The 27,635-nt window shown below is 43.5% G+C and overlaps 1 protein-coding gene across 1 annotated transcript; it reads right to left on the bottom strand.

Annotated features, from left to right (window-relative positions):
• Positions 1-1,206: 1,206 nt before the first annotated feature.
• Positions 1,207-25,975, bottom strand: C13H7orf33 (chromosome 13 C7orf33 homolog). Its single transcript, XM_003270877.4, is given in 4 exon segments — positions 1,207-1,281; positions 2,313-2,480; positions 2,483-2,569; positions 25,772-25,975. Coding segments are annotated over 4 exon segments (534 nt in total).
• Between the last annotated feature and the right edge of the window lie 1,660 nt (positions 25,976-27,635).

Raw genomic sequence — 27,635 nt, 5'->3', positions numbered from 1 at the left:
TATCTAAAACCTCGAGTCTGAGTTCCTCTGCTGACCTCAAGGCACCTGCTCTTTCACCTTTCCCCACTGCTCCTCCCCGTGCCAGCCGCTTCTGGTCTCATCAGGGCCTCTCCCTCTGGGTTCAAAGAGATTAGGGTCCATCTTGCCTTATTTATTAAATACTCGTCTCTCTGTCCTTCTGGCTTTGCAAATCGTACCTATCGTACAAAGCCCAGTTCTAGACCCCTCCTTTTAAAGCAGACTTTCTTTTTGAGCGGAGCTTTGCAGGTTCACAGCAAAATCGAGCAGCAAGTACCTTCCTCATGTGCTCAAGCTTCGTTGTAAACACTGACCATCCTGTCAGACATGCCTCCTTACCCAACATATGATTTTCATTTGTTTAAACAGGGACATTAAAAAAACATAAAAGGCTGGGCATTGTGGCTCACGCCTGTAATCCCAGCACTTTGAGGGGCTGAGGTGGGTGGATCACCTGAGGTCAGAAGTTCGAGACTAGCCTGGCCAACATGGTGAAACCCCGTCTCCACTAAAAATACAAAAATTAGCTGGATGTGGTGGCAGGCACCTGTAATCTCAGCTACCCGGGAGGCTGAGGCAGGAGAATCGCTTGAACCCGAGAGGCAGAGGTTGCAGGGAGCTGAGATCACACCATTGCACTCCAGATTGGGCAACGAGAGTGAAACTCCGTCTAGAAAAAAACCCAGAAAACATAAAAGAATTGAGAAGAATGAAATCCACACAATGAGATAAGTTTCATCGCAAGTTTTACTGAATGCATGTTTTACTTAGACATACCACATATTACAAATAATATCATAAATGACAGTGTGTTTCAGTTGTAAACTCTAGAGTCTCATCATCGGGAGCACACGGCAGACAATGCTCAGGGAAACATCTCTATCCAGGTCCTCTGGGGATCTTCCTCTCCCTTTAGAATCTGGTGGCTTGTCACTCCGTGGTCCTCTCCTGGGCCCCACACCAGTGCACAAATGCCACACAGACTCCTGCAGGTACACGTAGAACTTGGGCTCATGATCAAAGAGAATTCTCAGCCTGTCTGCTGGTGTTCAAAGTTCAGACTTCAGATTACCAAGTTTGCATCAACTGTTATTCCCATAACTTCAGCTATTTCTCTTTTTTCTTGCAAGAAGAGAGTTCACAATCTACACAAATTTAGAGGTGTGACTCTTCCATTCTGCAAAATTCTTAACTGCTGCCAGTTCTGGAAATCTCTATGGCCTCGACAGAATTCTGGAGCTTTCTTACTTCATGCCCACGTACCTACATGTGGATTGCAAGGACTTCTGTTATCTCAGGCTCACTTACCTTTTCCCTAGAACAACAACAGCACAGTTTAAAACACTGTCTCAGCCTGGCATGGTGGCTCATGCCTGTAATCCCAGCACTTTGAGAGGCCAAGGGGGGTGGATCGCTTGAGCCCAGGAGTTTGAGACCAGCCTGGGCAACATGGCAAAACCCCTTCTCTACCAAAAATATAAAAATTAGCCAGTCTCATAACCTGGTCTCAAAATAAATAAATAGATAAAAATTTTAAAAAGTATTTTAAAAAATCGCTGTCTCTATCAGCTCCCACCAGTTCCTAACAAAATCAATTTCACCTACTTCATCTTCCCATTTATTAATACTCAACCTATTTGCTTAGAACTTTAGCATTTTCCACGCAAGTTTTCATTTATGTCAAAGATTTAAAGTGATACAGGCAACAATAATTTTAGAGAAATCTCATTGCTTTATTACTACTAACAGTATTTACAATTTTTAGGCTAAAGTTTAAAAATCCTTACTATTGATGGATTACTTTTTAAGTTAGGAGTTCCTTTATAGATACTGTGGTTTGAGGCACTGATTTCATGGAATTTTATGTGCTGAGTGGTTGTACGGGCTCACGTAGGACTGAAGCCATAGCTTCCTGTAGAGACTCCATCTGCAAGTACAATGCCAGCTCCGAAATGGCATTTGCACGAACAATTTCCATACAGGATCCCCTTTAGTGAGCTCTTATTTTGTTACAGTTGCCTTATGTTCTCTTAATAACATTAGTTATCATTAATATAATGGAGAAGGTGCTTTCAGAGCATCTTGGTAAGGGGTGTTTTCTTTTATCCTAAAATATACCACGTTGGCAAAAAAGCATGGGATCAGATCAGTTTCATGCTGGATATTCAGAGAATATCAAACATCCAGGCATGCAAGAATGCAACAGTCCCTCCAAGTCTTCATTTTCATGGAAGTTTCAGAGCATCCTGTGGGTTTCCTTAAACTTGGAGGTGCTAAGACCCTTTGGAGTTTACGTTTAGGTATGAACTTCTCACTCTCCTCCCAGGCTTGTAAGAGAGAGTTAGCAGAGCTAGGTAATTGGAAGACAAGGTGCCAACAACTGGATCTGAGGACAAGCCCATCCTGGTGCCTGGCCTGATTCTGACTGCTCTCTGGGCATCCGTGGGACCTTGAGAAAGAAAAAATGCCACGGGGCACCAGATTTGGTGGGAGCTGATACAGGAACAATAAATTCCATCCCCCTGTTCATGTTTTGGTGTGGGTTTGGCTTCTGGAAAAAACAAACAAACAAAGTGGGTTAAAGGGTGGAAAGATGGTGATCAGTAAGCTACTAATTTGTTCTCACATTTATTTTGAGGCTACTAAGTAGCTGTCAGACACATGAAATAGCCTAAAGATTATAGACGAAGATATTTTGGAAATTTTGGCAACATTTGCTTTTAGAATTAGTTGGTTCCAAAATTTTAAAACACATCATTTTAATTTTTATTAGCTTTATCATTCACATGTAATACACTAATTCAAGGTTTACAGTGGTTATCAGTATATTCAAGGAAATGTGCAACCGTCACCACCGTCAATTTTAGAACTTTTTCATCATCCCCCAAATAAATCCTGTACCCATTAGCAGTCACTCCCCATTTCTCCCTAAGTCCCCCCAGGCAACCACTAATCTACATTCTACCTCTATGGATTTTCCAGTCTGGACATTTCATATAAATAGAATCATACATGTGGTATTTTGTGACTGAATTCTTTCACTTAGCATGATGTTTTCAAGATCCAACTATGTTGTAGCATGAATCAGAACCTCATTCCTTTTAATTGCCCAGTAATAGTTCATTATATGGGTAGACTACGAATTATTTATCCATTCATCATTTGGTGGACATTTGGGTTGTTTCCATTTTTTGAGTATTACGAATAATGCTGCTATGCATATATTTGTGTACAGAGCTTTTGTGTGGACACATATTTTCACTTTCTTGAGTATATACCTAGAAGTAGAATTGCTGGGTCATTATGTTAAATGAAATCGATCAGGTGCAGAAGGATAAATATCACATGTTCCTTTTATATGTGGAAGCTAAAAATAAAACTTGAGCCCATGGAAATAGAGAGTAGAACAGTGGGCCGGGCATGGTGGCTCACGCTTGTAATCCCAGCACTTTGGGAGGCCGAGGCGGGCGGATCACGAGGTCAGGAGATCGAGACCACGGTGAAACCCCGTCTCTACTAAAAATACAAAAAATTAGCTGGGCGTGGTGGCGGGCGCCTGTAGTCCCAGCTACTCGGAGAGGCTGAGGCAGGAGAATGGCGTGAACCCGGGAGGCGGAGCTTGCAATGAGCCGAGATTGAGCCACTGCACTCCAGCCTGGGCGAGAGAGCGAGACTCCGTCTCAAAAAAAAAAAAAAAAAAAAAAAAGAGAGTAGAACAGTGAGCCTTAGGGTCTGGGAAGAGTGGTGAGGAGGAGACTATGGGATACGAAATGACAGCTAGATAGAAGAAATGAGTTCTGCTGTTCTGTAGCACAGTAGGGTGAAGATGGTTAACTGTAATTTATTGTATATTCTCAAAAAACTAGAAGAGAGGGTTTTGAATGTTTATGGCACAAGAAAATGATAAATATTTTAGGTGATGATATGCTGATTACCCTGATTTGATCATTATACCTTGTATACACGTATGGAAATATCATTCTGTATCACATAAATACTATGTGCCAACTAAAAATAAAAGGGAAAAGATCTAGTAAGTGTTGAATATTTTGAGGAAGTGTCAAAGTGGCTGGCACCATCCTGTTCCCACTGGCAATGCATGAGGGTGTCAATTTCTCCACATCCCCACCAGCCAGCACGTGTTATTACTTGCCTTTTTAGTTATAGCCATCCTAGTGGGGATGAAGTGGTTTTAATTCTGGCTTTGATTTGCATATCTCAAATGGCTAATGATGTTGAGTATCTCTTCATGTACATATTGGCTATTTGCAATCTTTTCTGGAGATGTATCTATTCATATTCTTTGCCCATTAAAAACACCGGGTTATTTATTGAGTTGTAAGAATTCTATATTTTGGATATAAGTCCCTTATCAGATATGATTTGCAAATATTTTCTCCCATTCTGCAGGTTGCTTTACACTTTCTCAATGATACATTTTGTAGCATAAAAGATTTTAATTTTGATGAAGTCCAATTTATCTATTTTTTCTTTTGTCATTTGTATAGTTCCAACATTTTGAAAGAAATATCTAGCTCTTCAAGGTAGAGATGAATGAGTTTCAACTTATAGATCTGATGTGAAGTTCATTATTAATGCCACACTTAGAAGATGAGGAAATAAGATACTTAGAACCAAGAGATAAGAAAACAGCAATGGAAATTAAAAAAAAAAATAACTGGCTAACTTCAGTTGACTACAAAGATCTCTGTCAGTCATGGTCCAGGCCGGAAGCAGGTGGAATATTCAGAAGGTCTGACTGGGGAGAATTTAATCAAGGGCCTTTTCTATGGAGGCATTGATAGTGCAAGGAAACCAGGCATTATAAGGAAGCCCCCAGGGCTGGCAATGCTGCAGGGTTGCTATTCCAGTGTGGTGGACAGGGAGGGAGCAGGTACTGAAAGCTAATGAAATGGGAGAGTTTCCTGATTCCCCCTGCAGCACATGCAACACGGGTGTGGCTCACCTGCTTGGTTGCCCTGCAGCTCAAACACCTAGGGAGAGCATGCAGACTGGCAGGTGCAGAGGCCGGGAGGGATGCTTTGGGCTCTCGGCCCCGCAGCAGTGTCTAGGGGTGGGTGTCTGCAACTCCCCAAGCCCAGGTGGGCACGTGTAACCCAAGCTCTTTCGGATTTGCCATCTGCAGATGGCTTGTGTGCTAATCAGCTCAATGGACCCTCTGCCTTATTGCAAGGGCAGAGGGCCAGTGTGACAGCCTCTGTATCCTGAGCTCTGGTCCAGTGTCCCAGAAGAATCGGATCACACATGGGCTCGAAGGATAAGTGCAAGTTTTTATTGAGTGATGGAGGTGGCGCTCAGTGACATGGATGGGGAGCCGGAAGGTGGAGGGGTGGGGGAATAATCTTTCCCTGGAGTCGAGTGCCCAGCAGCCGGACCCTTCTCCAACCACCCCTGGCTGACCTTCCCTCGGCATCAAGACGTCCCTCTTTTTTTCTCTGCTGCATCGTTCTGCTGTCACTGGTCTGCTGGTCTCGACATTCAGCTGCTTGTGTGTGTACCCACCAAGGTCTTGGGTTTATATGGGTACAGGATGGGGGGCTTGGTTGGCCAGGGTGGTCTTGGAAAATGCAATATTCAGGCATGAAAACAGGAGTGCATGTTCTCACTTACATCTGCAGCACAGGCTTGAGGGTGGAGCCCTCCCCAGGGACCTGGCCCCTCTCTACCCAGCGACCTGGCCCCTCTCTACCCAGCACTTCCCTGCCCAGCTCCCATGTCACTAGTTATAGGGAAGGGCTGTTTGGGGAAAGCCATAGCTTTTGCTAGAGGAATATGGCTACTGCCCACCTATAGTCTGGCAAGGAGCACGCTGGAGGAATCATACCTCCAACTCTCTTTCCTCTCACTCTGTCATCTCCTGCCCATACCATCTTAGCTGAACCCAACTCACACCAGGAACAAGGTGGCCTAGTTGATACACTCCATAAGGCCAGCCTCTGGGGCCACAGAACAAGGTGGAGAAGAATGAGGGGTGGATTGTGGAGCAGAAGGAGAACATTCAGTGAAGTCACTAGGTGGTGAGTCAGACACTTTGTCCTTTTGGTGGGGGAGCAATTTACACTGAAGATAATTCCCTCATCTTGTTTTTTAACTAGCCCTGCCCCATTGCTATCCCTTTATCCAGGAATACTTGTCCCCCATACTATGAAAAATTTGATCACTCATAAGGCTCGGCTCAGAAGCCACCTTCTTCTTGCTGCCATTCCTCATAATTCGCTCAGAAGTGATCTCCCTCCTCGGAAGTTGTTTTAGGGTTCCCCAGAGCGACAGATATATATATATCATATATATATAATATTATATGAAGGGGAGTTTATTAAGTAATAACTCACATGCTCACAAGGCTCCACAATAGGCCGTCTGCAAGCTGAGGAGCAAGGACAGCCAGTCCGAGTCCCAAAACTGAAGAACTCAGAGTCTGATGTTCAAGGACAGGAAGCATCGAGCACGGGAGAAAGATGTTGGCTGGGAGGCTAGGCCAGTCTAGTCTTTTCACATTTTTCTGTCTGCTCTATATTCTAGCTGTGCTGGCAGCTGATTAGATGGTGCCCACCCATGTTAAGGGTGGTCTGCCTTTCCCAGCCCACTGACTCAAAAGTTAATCTCCATTGGCAACACCCTCACAGACACACACAGGATCAATACTTTGCATCCTTCAATCCAATCAAGTTGACAGAACTAACCATCACAGAAGTCTTACTTGTGGATCGAACTTCCCACAAAGTGATTCTGCCTTTTATTGTTATTTACAGATACCTCATATGACTCTCACTGTGCAATAAAGTCCAGATGGAACCATTTTTATTTATCTTTGTACCTCTTGCAGAACCTGCACAGTTTCCTGATGTTACACAGTGCCTCAGCTCAGATTGATGAAATAATGGATTTGGGATCAGGCATTATTGAGTCTTCTTGGAATCTGCTAGTTGGAAGGGTCCTCAGATGTACTTCCGTTTTTAACTTAGCCATTTCAACCTCCTGCTCAGTGAAGACTCTCCCTCCAGGTCGGGGACACTGTTGGTAGCCCACTCAGCATTTCTCCTTCTTCCTCTAACAGAGCCCTGACTTTTTTCCAGCCTCCACCCTCCACTAAGTGGCCAAGTGTCAGAGGGAAAGCTTATCCTGGGCTGAAATAATTTAAGGATAATATGTTCCCTTTTGTCAAGAACTGGTTTAGAAATGGAAATGTGACCAAGTTGTGGCTGCAGAGCCTCGAGGAGAGATTTGCTTGTGATTTCCAAGGAAGTCCTTCCTCCCTCCTTAGAGAGAAAGTCCAGTTGTTATTGGCAGCCACTTTACACCTAGGAGGAGCGCCAACTTCAAGATGAAGATGTCAATATAGATTGTGGGCTGGGATTTGAAAATCTGGGCTGTTGCTAACCTCATTGAGGGTAACCTGAAGTCTGCTTTATCTCTGAAATTCTCTTTTTATGAATAAGCATATTTCCTTTTTGGAAAGACCTTTGAGTTGGGGTTTCTGTTACTCTGTATCTGAAAGGAGGCCCATATACCCTGCCATTGTTTCCTCTTCAACTCTGCTGATATAAGAGCCAAAATATAATTGAAGAGCTCTATGAATGTTTAGACTAGCTTTGTGCCCAGGAATGTAAGAATGGTTTGTAACAGAGACCCTATCAAGCCTGAAACATTATATCTCATTTTACTAGTAGCTAGTACTTAGGGGGATGGGAGTTAGTACTGTATTTATTCTAGAATCTTGTTGATGTGCTGCCTCTTGTCCATTACATTGGGCCTGATTTTTTTTTTTTTTCAAAATAGCGTCTCTACAATGTGAAAGGTATTTTCTATTTCACACACATGAAAACCCCTTTGCTTCCACAAGGTAAGAATGAGCATTAAGCTCTGATCCCAGGTAGATCAGCAACAATATTTGCCAAAGGAAAGCCATGTTTCCAAAAGAGGCCTTTCCACCCAGCACTCTTAGCAGTACCTGATGCTTCACACTAGGGAGGCAACAGCGCTGTTTATACAGCAAGTGGACAAGCCACATTCACAGTGAGATCTGTTTTGCCTTTACTTGCAATTTATTTATTTCCTGAGACAGAGTCTTGCTCTGTCGCCCAGGCTGGAGTGCAGAGGTGTGATCGTGGCTCACTGCAACCTCCGCCTCCCAGGTTCAAGCGATTCTCCTGCCTCAGCCTCCCTGAGTAGCTGAGACTACAGGCATGCGCCACCATGCCTGGCTAATTATTGTATTTTTAGTAGAGGCGGGGTTTCTCCATGTTGGCCAGGCTGGTCTCGAACTCCTGACCTCAGGTATCTGCCTGCCTTGGCCTCCCAAAGTGCTGGGATTACAGGCGTGAGCCACTGAGCCACCGAGCCACTGCAATTTAGATGGGAAGTCAAACCAGCTCTTAAGTCCATGTCGAGTGATTATTGGAGTCACTTTGGCAGGCAAAGGGAGGGGACTTATTATTATTATTATTATTATTTCGAGATGCAGTCTCACTCTGTTGCCCAGGCTGGAGTGCAGTGGCGTGATCTCGGCTCACTGCAACCTCCGCCTCCTGGGTTCAAGCAATTCTCCTGCCTCAGCCTCCCAGGTAGCTGGAACTACAGGCGTGTACCACCATGCCCAGCTAATATTTTTGTATTTTTAGTGGAGACGGCGTTTCACCATGTTGGCCAGGATGGTCTTGACATCTTGACCTCATGATCCGCCCGCCTCGGCCTCCCAAAAGTGCTGGGAATACAGGCGTAAGCCACCGCAGCCAGCCCGGGGCTCATTATTGACAGAATTTCTGGTTAGCTAATGAGCAATTTCCAAGCACTTGTCTTTCTGGGTAGAAAGATCTCATTTTCCTACATCTATTTCTTTAAGCAGGAATGGACAAAGCCTTTAATTGGCGTTTGAGAGGGAGTGAGGTAATATGCTGGAAGTAAAGGCAGGGATTGAAGGCCATTTTATCGGGCGCCTGTGGCTGAAGAATTGAAAAAAAATCATCAGTTAGGAAAGGGAGAAAACTAGGGGTTTGGAGCCAGGAGAGAAGGAAGAAAAATGTATTAAGAGGAAGGAAGAATATACGAATACAAAAGAGAGAATAAGTGTCAAGCTCGCCTGGGTACGATTAAAGAAACATTTAAACAGGACTTTTTTTTAAGGTTGGTCAAAAAACTCAAAGAAAAATATTTTTTGAGTCATATTTTCTAAAGGCTGTGGTCTTCTGATCAGTCAGATAAGAAGCATTTATTGCCTAAAATCAAGCAGGAAGGATCTGTTCTTTCTCTGAAGTCCTGTAGTGGCATAAAACTGACCTCCTAAGCAATTCCTCCTTGTCTCTTTTTAATCAATCAATCTACATTCTAGGGAAATTGACCATTGCTTCCAAACATGTGCGGGAGTCCAGAACATGCCACTCTAAAAGAAGGAGGATTGTTGAGCTGAAGACAATTAAGAAGAAACAGATGCAGGAAAGCTCTCTGCCCTCCATTTACTTAAATGCAGGACACAGATTTACAGAGATAAAAGGCATCCTGCCCCTGTCTTTTACCAGGGAGAACAAAGATTAACCACTGAAGACAGTTTTAGACCATTATCTGCCAGGAGTTGGAGCCAGAGGAATCTACCTGAACATGCTTTACCAACTCGCCTTTATCTGCCAGTTACTTGCTTCCCTGCAGAGAAGCCCCCTCTAGAGACCCAAAGTCCTTTTCCTTTGTCCTGTCACTTCTCTAAAAATCACTATTCTTTGTTGAAGATGCTATACAAGCTGGAATTCAAAGCTACTTCTTTAAGAACTACTCCTTCCCTGGGTGTCTGCCATGTAGGTGTGAAATATACATGTAAATAAACTTGTTTTTCTCTTTTTATATATATACATATATTATATATATTTTTTAATGGGGTCTATTCCAACTAAGAACCTTATGAGGCGGCCAGACGCGGTGGCTCATGCCTGTCATCCCAGCACTTTGGGAGGCCAACGTGGGTGGATCACCTGAGGTCAGGAGTTCGAGACCAGTCTGGCCAACGTGATGAAATCCCGTCTCTACTAAAAACACAAAAATTAGCTGGGCATGGTGGTGGGTGCCTGTAATCCCAGCTTCTTGGGAGGCTGAGGCAGGAGAATCACTTGAACCTGGGAGGTGGAGGTTGCAGTGATGCAGTGAGCTGAGATCACGCCACTATACTCCAGCCTGGGCAACAGAGCAAGACTCCGTTTTTGTTTGTTTGTTTGTTTGTTTTTAAAAGACCTATGAGGATTGAGGAAACAATGATTTTTCTTCCCCTACACATGATTTTGTGCCTGCTGCATAATTTTTTTTGTTTGTAATATCAATGTTTCTCAAAGTGGTCTGTGGGCTACCAACTTCAGCATCACCTGGGATGCTTGTTAAAAAGTATATGTCGTAGGTTCCACACCAGCTGCAATGACCCAGCATCTCCAGAGGTGAGGTATTTTTAACAATATCCCAGATTTTAATAAATTCTAATGTTGAGAAACAGTGGTCTAGATTTTAAGACAAGATCCATGTCATTTATTTTTGTTCCCTTCTGATGCCCAGCACGCAGAAGGTACTCGATAAATAGTTTTTGGAGAGATGAATCTAAGAAAAGTGAAACTGTCTAAAAACTTGCCTCCGAATTTCTTTACTGTCCTGTCCCTACCTATCTGCAGAGCGAGCCTTATGTGTCGGTTCATAATCTTCTGCGTGTTGGGATTTGTGGTGGTGATGGTGGGTGCAGAAATGTGAAAGGCATTAGCAGCCTGTCTTGCCCAGATGATTCCTGCAGGATGAAAATGGCTGGGCTTCCATCTGTTTAAGCCTCGTTCTCAGGCCATTCTGTTTATCCTATAAACTACCCAGGATCATTTCAAGAAATTACTTTTCTATTTAAGTTCACCAGTGTAGTCAGGGTCTGGCCAAGAGATAGTATACACACAAGTTAGTTGAAGAGTAAGAATTTAATATAAAAAGTGTTAGCTACGTAAAAATGTGTTCATTATAAAGTTATAACAGGGTAAAAAGAGAACTCTAAGGTCTCATAGAGGTAGCAACTGCAGCTTCCACTCCCAGGGTTAAAGAAACAGTAAGAAAGGGGAACAAGTAGGAACTTAGAGGTGGGGCACCTGGAGTTAAAACTCAGACCTTCAGGGTGGGGGCTCTGCACTGGTTCTGGTGAATATGAGATGGACCGTATGAGGTCGGGTCTGCAAGTGCTGGAAAAACCGCAAACTGCAAACCACATTCAAATGCTTCTGCAGAAAGGATGTGCTGCTGCCGGGGTGAAGAAGCAGTGCTAGGATGATACTCACAGGAGCAGTGAGCAGACAGGAGGAAACTCATCCTTTCCTCCTCCTCTAGCCTTGCAGTCTCCCTTTTGCTCCCCTTCTTGCCAAAGGCCAACCTGGGTCCAGCTGGCAAAGCAAAATGCAGGATGTAGCTGCCCCGACATCACAAAGCTGAGCATAGAAGGGAGGAGTTGGAGCTGAGACATCAATGGCTTAATGATGGGCACAGCCAGGTAGGTCACTATTGCTCACTGTCTTGGATGCTTTTATTCCACTATTCTCCTCTGAACACCTTGTAATTTGGTCTTAATTCCTGAGATGATTTTGTCCTTTCTTTCACTTTCTTTTCTAAGCTAAATAAATTGTTTTACATCTCCTTTTTGTCTTTTTCTATTAGGAGTTTCTTTTCTTTTTTTTTTTTTTTTTTTTTTTTTTTTTTTGAGACAGGGTCTCACTTTTTCACCCAGGCTGGAGCACAGTGGTGCCATCTTGGCTCACTGCAGCCTTGACCTCCTGGGTTCAAGCAATTCTCCTGCCTCAGCTCCCCCCCCAAGTAGCTGTGACTACAGATGTGTGCCACCATGCATGGCTAATTTTTGTATTTCTAGTAGAAATGGGGTTTTGCCATGTTGGCCAGGCTGGTCTTGAACTCCTGACCTCAGGTGATCCACCCAACTTGGCCTCCCAAAGAACTGAGAGTACAGGTGTGAGCCACCACACTCAGCCTCTATTAGGAGTTTTTTATGCATGGTAATTTTTTTTTGTATGTGTGTCTATACATTGCTGCTAGTTTAATTATATTTAATTCATGTTGAAGCATGTTCTATATAGTTTTTCTCTGCCTTTTTTTGGACATATTTTTATTGGTGGAAAAATTTGGATTCTTCCTGTTTTCTTCTTGTAGTAACTTCCTATGGAGGTTGCCTGCCTTCTGTTTATTTTAAAGTGTCTTGGAATTATTTTTAAAATTTCAATAGGTTTTTGGGGAACAGGTGCCATTTGGTGACATGAATAAGTTCTTAAGTGGTGATTTCTGATATTTTGGTGGACCCATCACCTGAGCAGTGTACACTGTACCCAATGTGTAGTCTTTTATTCCTCACCCCCCTTCCACCCTTTCCCCTGAGTCCCCAAAGTCCATTGTATCACTATGCCTTTGCATCCTCATAGTTCAGCTCCCACTTATAAGTGAGAACGTATGATGTTTGGTTTTCCATTCCTGAGTTACTTCACTTAAAATAATGATCCCTAGGAGGGGCGTGGTGGCTCACGCCTGTGATCCCAGCACTGTGGGAGGTCGAGGCAGGCGGATCACTTGAGGTCAGGAGTTTGAGACCAGCTGGGCCAACATGGTGAAACTCTCTCTCTACTAAAAATACAAAAATTAGCCAGGTGGGGTGGCTCGCGCCTGTAGTCCCAGCTACTTGGGAGGCTGAGGCAGGAGAATCACTTGAACCCAAGAGGTGGACGTTGCAGTGAGTGGAGAGCGAACCGCTGCACTCCAGTCTGGGCAACAGAGCGAGACTCAATCTCGAAAAAAGGAAAAAAAAAAAAGAATAATGGTCCCTAATTCCATCCAGGTTGCTGCGAATGTTGTTATTTCATTCCTTTTTATGGCTGAGTAGTATTCCATGGGATACATATATCACAATTTCTTTATCAAATCATTGATGGGCATTTGGTTTGGTTCCATATTTTTGCAATTGGAAATTGTGCTGTTACAAATGTGTGTGTGCAAGTATCTTTTTCGTATAATGACTTCTTTTCCTCTGGGTAGATACCAATAACTACCATCAAATGGTAGTTCTATAAAGTGTATTGAATTTTTCTTGATCAGCCATTAACACATGTGTCTATGGAGTGAGTGAGGGATTTGAATGACTGATGAGGTTTCTTAGTTTAAGAATGCTCTCTCCTGTTGGTATGGTGAAGTATGAGTTCTTAACAAATGACTTATTTTCTGGTGCCTGGGAAGGTCAGTGTATTTCCAATTTTATGACTTATTTTTTTCTGTGGGATCCATAATTTCCACTGCTTGACTTTCTCTTTTCACTTCAATAGATGCCTCCTCTTCCAAATTCTTACTCAGAAGTGGTGCTGTCCTAATGCTGCCTCCCGGATCCTGGACACTCTCCAGTACCTTTCTTCCTTTTGATTCTCTCTCTCTTTTTTTTCTTTTTGAGATAGACTCTCACTCTGTTGCCCAGGCTGCAGTGCAGTGGCATGATCTTGGCTCATTGCAGCCTCTGCCTCCCAGGTTCAAGCAATTTTCGGCCAATTTTTGTATTTTTAGTGGGGATGGGGTTTCACCATGTTGGCCAGGCTGGTCTCGAGCTCCTGGCCTCCCAAAGTGATGGGATTACAGGTGTGAGCCACCAAGTCTGGCCTCCTTTTGATTCTTTAGTAGCCAGATCAGCCTGATCTCAGAGCTCTTCTGAGATTTCTGCCATCCTGAGCAAGACCCTTTCATTCTGAGTGTGATGTTTTATTTGTGTTCTGCCACCACTAGGAACCTGGCTTTCCTCTCCTCATTTTGACTGCTTCAGTGTGGGCTCTGGGGCTGGGTCTGCTGGTTTTGTATCTTTATTTCCTCCCTTGCATGTAAATGGACATTTGTAGCGTTCTCTTTGTGATGATGTTGACGGGCTTTTTTTGGATGGTTTCATTTGCTTTTCTTGTTGATCTTTATGCCTTTTGGAGAATAAATGGAGAATTTCAGACTTAAGAAGTAGCCGTTATCCTATAGGAATCTGGAAAGGATGACTCTTTTAAAAATATATTACTTTTCTAACTGTGGCTGGTAGATAGACATGTAATTGAGTTCACATACTTATTTTGTATCCAACAGCTTTGATAAATGTTAAAATTAATACAACAGTTTATCTTTAGATTATTTTTGGAATTTTTAGGCAGACAATTACATCATCAGTGGATAAAGGCAGTTTTGTTTTTTCTTTTCCAATTCCTATGACTCTTGTTTCTTTTTCTTGCCTTACTGCCCTGGCCAGGATTTTTGGTACAATTGTGAATTGTGTTGATAGCAGGAATCCTTGACTTTTATTTTTTATTTTTTGAGATGAAGTCTTACTCTGTTGCCTAGGCTGAAGTGCACTGGCACGATCTTGGCTCACTGTAACCTCCACCTCCTGGGTTCAAGCAATTCTCATGTCTCAGCCTCCTGAGTAGCTGGGATTACAGAGATGCACCACCACACCTGGCTAGTTTTTGTATTTTTAGTAGAGATGGGGTTTCTCTATGTTGGCTAGGCTGGTCTCGAACTCCTGACATCAAGTGATCCACCTGCGTTGGCCTCCCGAAGTGGCTGGGTTTACAGGTCTGAGCCACCGCGACCCACCCTTAACTTATTATTATCAATCTTAGAGATAATGCCTTCAACATTTTGGTGTTAAATATAATGGTTGCTGTAGATGCCCTTTATCTTATTTTCACATTTAAAAAAATAATTTAATGGTGAATTGATACTAATTTTATGAAGCTTTTTCTGTAAAAACTGAGAAAAATCATATAATTTTAATCTCAAGCAGATAAACTGACAAAGAGAGATTCATATAGATTTTCCAATGCTAAACCATTCCAGCATTCTAGAGACAAACTCAGTTTGGGTTGGGTGCCGTGGCTCACGCCTATAATCCCAGTTCTTTGGCAGGCTGAGGCAGGAGGATCACTTGAGGCCAGGAGTTTGAGACCAGTTTGGGTACCCTAGTGAGACCCTGTCTCTACAAAAAATTAAAAAAATCAGCTGGGCATGGGAGCATGTGCCTGAAGTTGTAGCTACTCAGGAGGCTGAGGTGGGAGGATTACTTGAGCCCGGGAGTTCGAGACTCTAGTGAGTTATGATTGCAACACTGTACTCTAGCCTGGGCAACAGAGCAAGACCCTGTTTCTAAACCAAAACAAAACAAAAACCCCACAAAAACAAACAACAAAAAATATGTTCTCTAACCATATTGCAATAAAATTAAAAACTAATAACAAATAACAAGTGGGTTGCTTAAAAAGGCCCATCCGAGGTGGCTCATGCCTGTAATCCCAGCACTTTGGGAGACCACGGCAGGCAGATTGCTTGAGTCCAGGAGTTCAAGACCAGCATGAGCAACATGGTGAGACCCTGTTTCTACAAAAAATACAAAAATTTAGACCGGTGTGCTGGTACATGCCTGAAGTCCCAGCTACTTGGGAGGCTGAGGTGGGAGGATGGCTTGAGCCCGGGAGGTGGAGGCTGCAGTGAGCCGAGATTGTGCCACTGCACTTCAGCCTGGGCAACAGAGTGAGACTCCGTCTCAAAAAATAAAAAAATTTTTAAAAGCTCACCTATTTGGAAAATAAATAACATGCTACTAAAGAATCATAAATTTTAAAAGGATTTAAAAATCATAAAAATACAAAATATGTAGAACTAGGCAATAATGAAAATACTGTCTTTTAAAATTGGTGGGAAGCTGCCAAAACAATATTTAGAGAAAAATTCATCACTCAAAATAAATTAGGCAACAAGAAAGGTTAAACCAAATGAACTCAAAGAATGATCTTAAAGAAGTCAATAAGGCCGGGCGTTGTGGCTCACACCTGTAATCCCAGCACTTTGGGAGGCTGAGGTGGGCGGATCATGAGGTCAGGAGATCGAGACCATCCTGGCCAACATGGTGAAACCCCATCTCTACTAAAAATACAAAAAATCAGCTGGGTGTGGTGGCGTGTGCCTGTAGCCCCAGCTACTCAGGAGACTGAGGCAGGAGAATCGCTTGAACCCGGGAGGTGGAGGTTGCAGTGAGCCGAGATCACACCACTGCACTCCAGCCTGGGCAACAGAGTGAGACTCTGTCTCAAAAAAAAAAAAGAAATCAATAAAATGGAGAAAGCAGAAAAATAAAGACGAATCAAGCCAAAAGATGGTTCTTTGAAAGATTAATAAGATAGAACCCTGGCAAAATGGATCAAGAAAACACAAAATAAGATGAATATAGGCAAAATAAAGAATTGAAATGGGGAAATGAATATAGGTGCATAACAGATTTTTATCTTAATGAGTACCATGAACAACAAACATTGAAAATTTGAAAACCTCATTGACAGTAAAAAGTTCCCAGTATTGCCCTTATATCCTGGCAAGAGGGGTCCCTGCTCTGGGCTTAATTTATTTCATTTCGTTTTTCATTTTTGTTTTTTGAGACTGAGTCTTGCTCTGTCACCCAGGCTGCAGTACGATAGCGTGATCTCGGCTCACTGCAACTTCTGCCTCCCTGGTTCAAGTGATTCTCCTGCTTCAGCCTCCTGAGTAGCTGCGATTACAGGCACCCGCCACCATGGCTAGCTAATTTTTTGTATTTTTAGTAGAGATGGGGTTTCACCATATTGGCCAGGCTGGTCTCGAACTCCTGATCTCAAGTGATCTGCCCACCTCAGCTTCCCAAATTGCTGGGATTACAGGCGTGAGCCACTGTGCCCAGCTCTGGGCCTATTTTAGAGGCTCAACTCTGACCCTTCTCTGGTTCTACCCATCCCCAAATGGCCAGAGGTACCCAGAGACAAGAGGATGTGCCCATTGGAGCCTGTTTTGCTACCACAAAACTGCGGGGCATGGGCTGTGAAATCCTCTAAGCAGCTCTGAGTTCATTTCCAGGGATCGAGGAGGCTCTTTCCTACACGCAGCCTGTCCTCCCAAAGTGGCCAAGGGGTGGCTGTTTATGGGCATGTAGATGGAGTTTGGACACGTAAGCTGCGTGTCTGTAGACACACTCAGGAGGTCCTTGAGGTGCAGGGCAGAGCTGGAGATGGGAAGAGAGTAGTCGTGCTGCAGGTCAAGGGCCAGCTCTCCACAGCCACCCACATTCCAGGGTGGATTTTAAGAAATCTGAGAATTCTAGGCTGGGCGCGGTGGCTCACGCCTGTAATCCCAGCACTTGGGGGGCCGAGGTGGGTGGATCACGAGGTCAGGAGTTCGAGACCACCCTGACCAACATGGTGAAAACCCATCTCTACTAAAAATACAAAAATTAGCAGGACGTGATGGTGCGCACCTGTAATTCCAGCTACTTGGGAGGCTGGAGGCAGGAGAATTGCTTGAACCTGGGAGGTGGAGGTTGCAGTGAGCCGAGACCATGCCATTGCACTCCAGCCTGGGCGATAGAGCGAGACTCTATCTCAAAAAAAAAAAAAAAAAAAATCTGAGAATTGTAAATTTGAACCTGGCCTTCCAGGTTGTTATAAAAGCATTTTTGTCAAGGTAGGAGGATAGAAGATATTTAACAGTTTATTCACATGACTTCAAATTTTTTAATATTTAGACATATTGTTTAGGGGTTTCATTTGTGTTCTTGTCTCAGGCCCTATAATGCTTGAGGTAGATCCGTTTCTTAAGATTTCAGATTTATAGGAATGAACACTATGATACTAGGTACTAAGCTGTGGGAGCAGTTTGCCGTAATTTAGAAAGTAGACCATTCTGAATCTGGCTCAATAATTTCATGCCTGGCCAGGGGCGGTGGCTCACACCTGTAATCCCAGAACTTTGGGAGGTGTAGGGGGGTGGATCACTTGAGGTCAGGGGTTCAAGACCAGCCTGGCCAACACGGTGAAACCCCGTCTCTACTAAAAATACAAAAATTAGCCAGGCGTGGTGCCGAGCACTTGTAATCCCAGCTACTTGGGAGGCTGAAGCAGGAAAATCACTTGAACCTGGGAGGCAGAAGTTGCAGTGAGCCAAGACTGTGCCATTGCACTCCAGCTTCGGCAATGAGAGTGAGACTCTGTCTCAAAAAAAAAAAAAAAAAAAAAAAAAATTTAATTCCTGGATATATTCTCATTCTCTCTCTCTCTCTCTCTCTCTCTCTCTCTATGTATACATATATATACATACATATATATGTATACATACATATATATACATACATATATATGTATACATACATATATATACATGTATGTACATATATACATACATGTATATATATGTATGTGTGTATATGTATCCAGGAATGAAATTATTTATTTTTTATATATATACATATATATGTGTGTGTGTATATATATATAGAGAGAGAGAGAGCAAGAGAGAGAGAGAGAGAATATAGGTTCACTTATTTGCAGAGTGACAGTTCTGCTATAAGAAGGAAGAACTTGCACCAGAATGTTGTAAATTAACTTTATTATGCAACATAATGTGAAATTTAGCTGATATTTGTTTCATAGTAAGATTTTCTTGATTAAGGAAGCGGGACATTGATTTACTAGAAACAAACAGTTCTCAGACCATATTTTGAGTAGCACTGTCCCAGAGAAAGTTTTGCTTAAGTGCCAGAGTTGTCATGTACCAGGATGTTTCTGTTAGTGTTGTTTGTAATCTAATTGTTGGCAATTGTGGCAACAATCTGGGAGCAACCTAAGTGTCCATCAACAAAAGAGTAGAAAACCAGACTGTGGGATGTTTATAGAATGGCACACAAAACAGCAACGAAATTGAGGGAACTGAACATTTCAATATGGATGCGTTTCATAAGCCTCATATAAGGGGTAGGGGCAGGAGAGGAGGAAGGCAGATTGCAAAATAATCAGTGTCTAATACCACTGATATAAAGCTGAAAACACGCAAAAATACACTGTGTTGTTTAAGAATACATATATAAGTAGAGTATAAGAAATGCAAGGGAGGCCGGGTGCAGTGGCTCACGCCTGTAATCCCAATACTTTTGGAGGCCGAGGCGGGCAGATCACGAGGTCAGGAGATCGAGACCATCCTGGCTAACACGGTGAAACCCCATCTCTACTAAAAATACAAAAAATTAGCCGGGCGTGGTGGCGGGCGCCTGTAGTCCCAGCTACTTGGGAGGCTGAGGCAGGAGATGGCATGAACCTGGGAGGCAGAGCTTGCAGTGAGCAGAGATTGCGCCACTGCACTCCAGCCTGGGCGACAGTGCGAGACTCCGTCTCAAAAAAAAAAAAAAAAAGAAAGAAAAAAGAAATGCAAAGGAAGGGAATGATCCACAATGAATTCAGAATAATGGTTACTTTTTGGGAAGGGAGATTGGGAAGGACGAGGCTAGTATGCTGGATAGTGGCATGAAGATTCTTCTTATGTTATTTGATGACTTTTGTCTAAAAAATATTTTTGGGCAGGGTGCAGTGGCTCACACCTATAATCTCAGCACTTTGGGAGGCCAAGGTGGGTGGATCACCTGAGGTCAGGAGTTTGAGACCAGCCTGGCCAATATGGTAAAACCCCATCACTATTAAAAATACAAAAATTAGCCTGGCATGGTGGCAGGCGCCTGTAATCCCAGCTACTTGGGAGGCTGAAGCAGCAGAATTACTTGAACCCGGGAGGCATAGGTTGCAGTGAGCTGAGATTGTGCCATTGCACTGCAGCCTGGGTGACAGAGTGAAACTCCATCTCAAAAAAATAAATAAAAATAAGTAAATAATATTTTAAATACATTTTGAAAATATTTTAATTATAATTTTTGGTTAAATATATATACATATATATGTATGTATTTATATATGTGTATATATATATGCATCCAAATGAGTTAAAAACTTAGGTCCATACAAAATATCCACATAGATGTTGATAGCAGCTGTATTCATGATTGGCTCAAACTTGGAAGCATCCAAGATGTCCTGCAGTAGGTAAATGAAAAAATAAACTGTGGTACACCCAGACAATGGAATATTACTCAGCACTAAAAGGAAATGGGCTATCAAGTCATGGAAAGGCCTGAAGGAAGCTTAAATGCATATCGCTAAGTGAAAGAAGACAATCTGAAAAGGCCATGGACTGTAGGATTCCAACTATATGACATTCTGGAAAGGACAAAACTATGCAGACAAGTAAAAAGATGAGTGGTTGCCAAGGAGTAGAGTGGGGGAGGAAGGGAGTGGGGAAGGAGGAAGGGAGGAACAGATGGAGCACAGAGGATTTTTAGGGCAATTGATATGGTTTGGTTGTGTCCCCACCCAAATCTCAAATTGAATTGTACTCCCATAATCCCCAAGTGTTGTGGGAGGAAGCTGGTGGGAGATAATTGAATCATGGGGGCAGTTTCCCCCATGCTGTTCTCATGGTAGTGAGTAAGTCTCATGAGATCTGAGGGTTTTATCAGGGGTTTCCGCTTTTGCATCTTTCTTTCCCTGCTGCCATCCATGTAAGACATGACTTGCTCCTCCTTGGAAGGAGGAGCTCCTCCATAGAGCTCCTCCATGGAAGCACCATGATTATGAGGCTTCCCCAGCTATGTGGAACTGTAAGTACAATTAAACTTATTTCTTTTGTAAATTGCCCAGTCTCAGGTATCAGCAGCATGAGAACAGACTAATATAGCAGTGAATGAGACTATAACAGTAGATGCATGACCTTATGTATTTGTCCAAACCCACTGTAATCTAAACTATAGACTTCAGGTGATAATACATTGGTTCATCAGTTGTAAAAAACCTACCACTCTGGTAGGGGAAGTTGATAGGGAGGGAGGTTTTGCATGTGTGAGGGCAAGAGGTACCAGAAATCTCTATTTTCTGCTCAGTTTTACTGTGAACCTAAAATAGCTCTAAAAATATAAAGTTTATTATATAAAAGTATATAAGTCCACGTTTCTGTGAAGGCAGTTCTTTTTTTAAAACTCAAACTCTGCATCAACTGCAGTATAGAGATTATAACTGGAATGTTTAATGTTAACCTAAAATATATTTGAAAAAAAATTTTAATTGCACACGACCTGTTGTAATTTTGTAGTTACTCATTTTCTTTACAGTATTCTCAGTAATCTGTGATCATGGTTAAACATTGGTTAATGTGATAAATTTAATGGTTATGACTTGGGTAAGCCACAGCATCCTCTCATAAAATGAAGTCCAATCAGCTTTAAGGTCAAGATAAAAATAGGAATAGCATAGGTTAAAAGAAGCAAGCAGGCCAGGCACAGAGGCCTGCTTGAGATATAGATATATATATTATATCTATATAAGATATAGATATAGATATAGATATGTATATTATATGTAATATAGATATATATATTATATCTATATAATATATCTATATAATATATTATCTATATAATATATCTATATATCTATATAATATATCTATATAATATATTATATTACATATAATATACATATCTATATAATATATATATCTATATTACATATAATATACATATCTATATTATATATCTATATTATATATAATATACATATCTAGATAATATATATCTATATTATATATAATATACATATCTAGATTATATATAATATATATACAATCTATATAATATACATATCTATATAATCTATATAATATATCATAGATATAAAATAATACATATATAAGTAAATAAATAAAATAAAATTAGCTGGGCTTGGTGGTGTGCACCTGCAGTCTCGGCTACTCAGGAGGCTGAAGCAGGAGGATCGATCGCTTGAACCCAGGAGGTCAAGGCTGCAGTGAGCCGTGAATGCGCCACTGCACTCCAGCCTGTCTCAAAGAAATACAAAACAAACAAACGAAAGAAAACCTGACCTGGTGAATATTCAGAAACTATTAAGTGAAAAGCTGGTGCTCATTGTTAGGTGGTCAGGACTTTCTGCTTCTTAAGAGTCCCTAATGATCCCCAGGGCCGAGCATGTTCAGATGGGGATGCTGTCTTGTGGCTCACTGTTGTCTCATGTAAGCAGGAGCGGCTGGGAGCGCAGGCTGCAGGCTGCACTTGCTGCTGGGTTCCTGAACCATAACATTAACGTAGACATTGTCCTTCTTTTGAATAGAAGACAAATGATCCACAGTGGCACCGTGCCAAACCTCACTCTGGAAGGATATATTGGACTGAAATATATTCCCAAATTCAAATATATTGAATTTCATCATATTTTCCCTAAACCGTTTGGTTTCACATTTCCCTAAGCAATTTGGTTGGATTATATCTCCCTACAAACTGTCGCCCTCCTTCTGCCAAGCAAATGAAATGATAACTGTTCTGCATTTTACTTGGGTGTCATCTTAGTACCCTTATTGGTAAGTTGGTATCACCTTTCCTCTTCCTTTTTGTATTAGGCTGTTCTTTGCATTGCTGTAAAATACCTAAGGCTGGGTAATTTATAAAGAAAGGAGGTTGGCCGGGCGCGGTGGTTCACGCCTGTAATCCCAGCACTTCGGGAGGCCGAGGTGGGCAGATCACAAGGTCAGGAGATCGAGACCATCCTGGCTAACATGGTGAAACCCCGTCTCTACTAAAAAATACAAAAAATTAGCCAGGCATGGAGGCGGGTGCCTGTAGTCCCAGCTACTCGAGAGGCTGAGGCAGGAGAATGGCGTGAACCCGGGAGGCGGAGCTTGCAGTGAGCCGAGATCGTGCCACTGCACTCCAGCCTGGGCGACAGAGCGAAGACTCTGTCTCAAAAAAAAAAAAAAAAAAAAAAAGAACACAGACAGAGGTTTAATTGGCTCATGGTTCTGCAGGCTGTACAGGAAGCATGGCATCTGCTCGGCTTCTGGGGAGGCCTCAAGGAGCTTTCACTCATGGCGGAAGGCAAAGTAGGAGCAGGCACATCGAACAGCAAGAGTGAGAGCAAGAAAGCACGAGAAGGTGCCACACACTTAAACAATCCGATCTCGTGAAAACTCACTCACTATGGCAAGGACAGCACCAAGAGGATGGCACTAAACCACGACAAATCCACCGCCATGATCCAATCACCTGTCATCAGGTCCCACCTCCAACACTGGGGATCACATGCCAGCATGACACTTAGCAGGGCAAATATTCAACCATGTCACTTCTTTTCCAGCAGGCATCTCTCTGGGCTCTGACCCTTTCCCGGGAGCCTGCGTTTTTACAATCTCCTCCAAACAGGCTCTTTCCCCCAACCCTGGCTTCATGCTCAGCCTTTCCTAAATGCATTAAACACCGAGTCAGAGGAAAAGCATTTTGACTTCAAATTAACATTTAAAATAAAAACTAACTTTAAAACATGTTATTATGAAGGCAATATAGATTCTCTATTTAAAGAAATTCAGGCCAGTTGCAGTGGCTCACACCTGTAATCCCAGCACTTCAGGAGGCTGAGGCAAGCAGATCATTTGAGGTTAGGAGTTTGAGACCAGCCTGGCCAACATGGTGAAACACTGACTCTACTAAAAATACAAAAAAATTAGCCGGGAGTGGTGGCAGGCACCTGTAATTCCCGCTACTTGGGAGGCTAAGGCAGGAGAATCACTTGAATCTGGGAGGTGGAGGTTGCAGTGAGCCAAGATTGAGCCATTGCACTCCAGCCTGGGTAACAAGAGCGAGACTCCATCTCAAAATAAATAAATAACAAAAATAAAGAAATTCAGAACATTCTGAGCTTTGGAAAAATAATATGTAACCCATAGTGCCATCCGTAGACAACCACTTTGAGACTTTGCTGTATCTTCCAGTGATCTAATTAGATTGAAATCATATCAGCCAGGCATGTTGGCTCATGCCTGTAATCCCAGGACTTTGGGAGGTGAGGTGGGCAGATCACTTGAGGTCAGGAGTTTAAGACCAGCCTGGTAAACATGACGAAACCCTGTCTCTACTAAAAATACAAAAATTAGCAGGACACGGTGGTGGGTACCTGTAATGCCAGCTACCGGGGAGGGTGAGGCAGGGGAATCATTAGAACTCAGGAGGTGGAGGTTGTAGTGAGCTGATATCGTGCCATTGCACTTCAGCCTGGGTAACAAGAGTAAAACTCCATCTCAAAATAATAACAATAATAATAATAAAAAGATTTAAATCATATCTACCCGGCCAGACACAGTGGCTCCCACATGAAATCCTAGCACTTTGGGAGGTCGAGGAGGGTAGGTCACTTGAGATCAGGAGTTTGAGACCAGCCTGGCCTACATGGTGAACCCTGTCTCTACTAAAAATACAAAAATTAGCTGGGCATGGTGGCGTGCACCTGTAATCCCAGCTATTTGGGAGGCTGAGACAGGAGAATCGCTTGAACCCAGGAGGCGGAGGTTGTAGTGAGCCAAGATCACGCCACTGTACTCCAGCCTGGGCAACAGAGCTAGACTCCATCTCGAAAAAAAAAAAAATCCTATCTACCCTATATGCTCCACTCATCCACTTGTGGCATCCTTCAAAAGGAAGGTTTAGGCAGTGATAATCTTTTCTCACCTTCTTTTAAGCACATATACGTCATTGATTATCATTTATATTCATCACTCAGAGACTAATTGTATTGGTTCACATCAAAGGACCCCTGGCTGAGGCGGTATTTTCTTCTTTTTACTCTTCTAATGCTAAATGGGCTTTCCCTGACATGGGCTGTCTGCAGCTGACCTTAGCAGCAGACAGACACAACCCTCTTGCCAACCCTGCAGTTCATGCTGCCGTTCTCAGGGAAAGGTCATGAAATCCTCTCTGCCCTCGAATGACCAGAGTCATTCTTCATATCAGAAGATACTCTGAGCCTGTGGCATGTGTCAGTTTGGGGCATTGTGCCACAATGAGGGTGTGGGCAAATGGGAAGAAGCCAGGAACTGCAACATGGGAGAAAACAAATTAGGGCTGGAGAACTAGGTGGGGGCACCTGTGGTTCCCATCAAACTGAACATTCAAAGCTGGAGATAAATACAGAGTGGGAGCTCATACTTTAACCAAAAATGCCTGCCTAGCGGGAGGCAGGGGCTTGGGGATCAGGAGGTGTCAAAGATCAAAGACAGGCAAAGAGTTAAAGATTCAGGTCTTGCTGGGCATGGGTGGCACTTCGGGAGGTTGAAGTGGGAGGATCGTTTGAGGACAGGAGTTCAAGACCAGCCTGGGCAACATGGCAAGACCCCATTTCTACAAAAAATAAAAAAATTAGCCAAGGCTGATGGCACATGGCTGTAGTCCTAGCCACCCAGGAGGCTCCTCTGGGAGGATCACTTGAAGCCAGGAGGTTGATGCTGCAGCGAGCTGTGATGGTGACACTGCACTCCAGCCTGGGTGACAGAGCAAGATACTATCTCTAAAACAACAACAACAACAACAACTCCTGGTCTTTAAAGCGAGGGAATAGACAAGAATCTAGGCAAGGAGAAGGGAACAGGTGCAAAGCTTGTGCCAAACGGTGACCAAGATAGAGGCTTCCTGTGGACCCATCTCCAGGGCAAAACAGAGTCTGAGAACAAGTGCATTCCTTCTACCACACTGTGTGAAAATATACAATTTTTACCCGGGAATTTTTCAAATCAACATGACTCAGACTAAACACAAGAATACTCAGTGGAGTGTTTTGTGAGGATTCTTTTCCCTAAGAAGATTCCAGGCCTTCTTTGGGGCAGTGAATTAATCTCTGTCTCTCTCTTTACTTAAATGTCCTTAAGCCCAGTTCCATAATACATAGTAGAGAGTCAAAAACATTCGTGGATTGAGTGAATGAATTCTCAAGAGACACGGACTGACTAAAAGAGCAGTTGATTCGTCTTAGAATCATTAACTTACCTTATGTCTTCCCGTGGTAGATGACAAGTTAAATTGACCTGGATCGCCCCTAACGTGGACCCAAACAGCGACTGCCCTCCCACTCAGGCGAAGGTCAATCCGGCGCCTTGCCCCACTGGGCAGGAGGGCTTCACGTTCACATTCGGGGCCTGGAAGTCTCCAGGGACACTCTTCAAGGCTGAGGCTTTGAACTTCCACTTGCATTTTGGCAAAGGTAAATTACCTTTCCTGGATGCTGTCAAGGAGAGCAGTGCTTCACCACCAGTATCTAAGACCAAGTCGCACGGATCCCCAGGGTCAGGAAGAGGGTTCAGACACAGGCTGAGTGCCTCGCTCCTGACCACTGGATTGGCATCAGCACAAGCAAGGTCACAGCTAAGTAGAAAATGCCTGAGGCAAAGTGGGGGTGAAGGAGGGGCCACCGGACAGTGTGATAGGCAGCCCCTTCCGCCAGCTCATTATCCCCACCTGCTCCTGTCATCGCATATTAGAATCCTAATGTGAGTTTACAGAAAGTCAGCTGGAGCTTGTCCTCCATGTAATTCAGATCACGTTGCCTGCAGCTCTTAGGTACCCAAATAAACAGAAGGACTAATATTACTACTGAAAAAGTAATTAAGGGCATTCATTGTAAAGCAATAATGATTACCTCACCCTCACCATATGGCCAGAACTGATTAACACCTAGAAGAAATGATCTAAAACCTCTACAATCAGAATTAATGTCTCAGGTCATAATGAGAAACATTTTGTGGGGGCGGGGGGGGTTGGGGGGGAAGGATGAAAAAGTGGTTGCGAGTTTACTAAACCAACAGGCACAAACAAAATATTGAGGATAACATCCTTTTTCAGGATTTTTCATCTCATTCAGTTTAGACAAGTTGCGTTTTTAGTGTAGAACCCATATCACAAATGCAAAAAATATTACAAGATTTACACATTGGAATTGTCACTTAATTGGATGAGTTTTTCCTCCATTGTTTCTTTTATAATGATGAGGAATTGATGGAAGAGTCTTCATCGAGGCTGGCAGTTTCTTAAATCACCAGGGAAGGGCTTAGTCCACTGATAGAAAATCTTTTTATCGTAAATTACTGGTTAAAATGCTGTTTGTTGTCAGCAGTATCATGGAGTGTGATTTAATGTCTTAAGATTAGTTAAAGTGGTAGAAATGTTAGCATTTCTGGGTAATACCAAACAGGTTAGCTTTACAAAAGATGCCTAGAAAGCTACGGACCCATTTGGAAGACAGGGTTGCTGTAAAAGCCAGTTTGCAGGTGCACCGTGGGGGGTGACAGGATGCCCCGGGCTGTTCTTGATTAGTGTGTGTGCCCTAGGGTGATGTGGTGAAGCATAAGGAAGCAGAATTTGGGATATTTTCCCACCAGAATCCCTAAGATGACTCTGTGTACTGCTGGGGAAAAGCTTAATGGGCTCAACAACACCCTTGAGGGAAGGCAACGGTGGAATCTCTTTTTTCTGCAAATACTTCCTTGGGTGGTGCATCATGATGCCCTGAGGCAGGATTTCCTGCGGCAGAGCTGGAGGGGCCGGAGGGGCTGGTGGGGCGGGAGGGGCTGGTGGGGCCGAGGGGCGGTGGGGGGGGGGTGGGGGGGGGGGGGGGGGGGGGGGGGGGGGGGGGGGGGGGGGGGGGGGGGGGGGGGGGGGGGGGGTGGGGTTGGGGGCTGGTGGGGCTGGTGCGGCTGGAGGGGCTGGTGGGGTTGGAGGGGCTGGAGGGCGGAGGGGCTGGAGGGGCCGGAGGGGCTGGTGGGGTTGGAGGGGCTGGTGGGGCTGGTGAGTCTAGAGGTGCTGGAGTTCCAAGAACTTGGCCTGGAATCTTGAACCTGCAGCCATACATTCGGAC

Source organism: Nomascus leucogenys, chromosome 13 (assembly GCF_006542625.1).
Source record: "Nomascus leucogenys isolate Asia chromosome 13, Asia_NLE_v1, whole genome shotgun sequence".
Classification (NCBI taxonomy): domain Eukaryota; kingdom Metazoa; phylum Chordata; class Mammalia; order Primates; family Hylobatidae; genus Nomascus; species Nomascus leucogenys.
The sequence above is the reverse complement of the archived record's forward strand: the minus strand, read 5'-3'. Positions and strand labels throughout refer to the sequence as shown.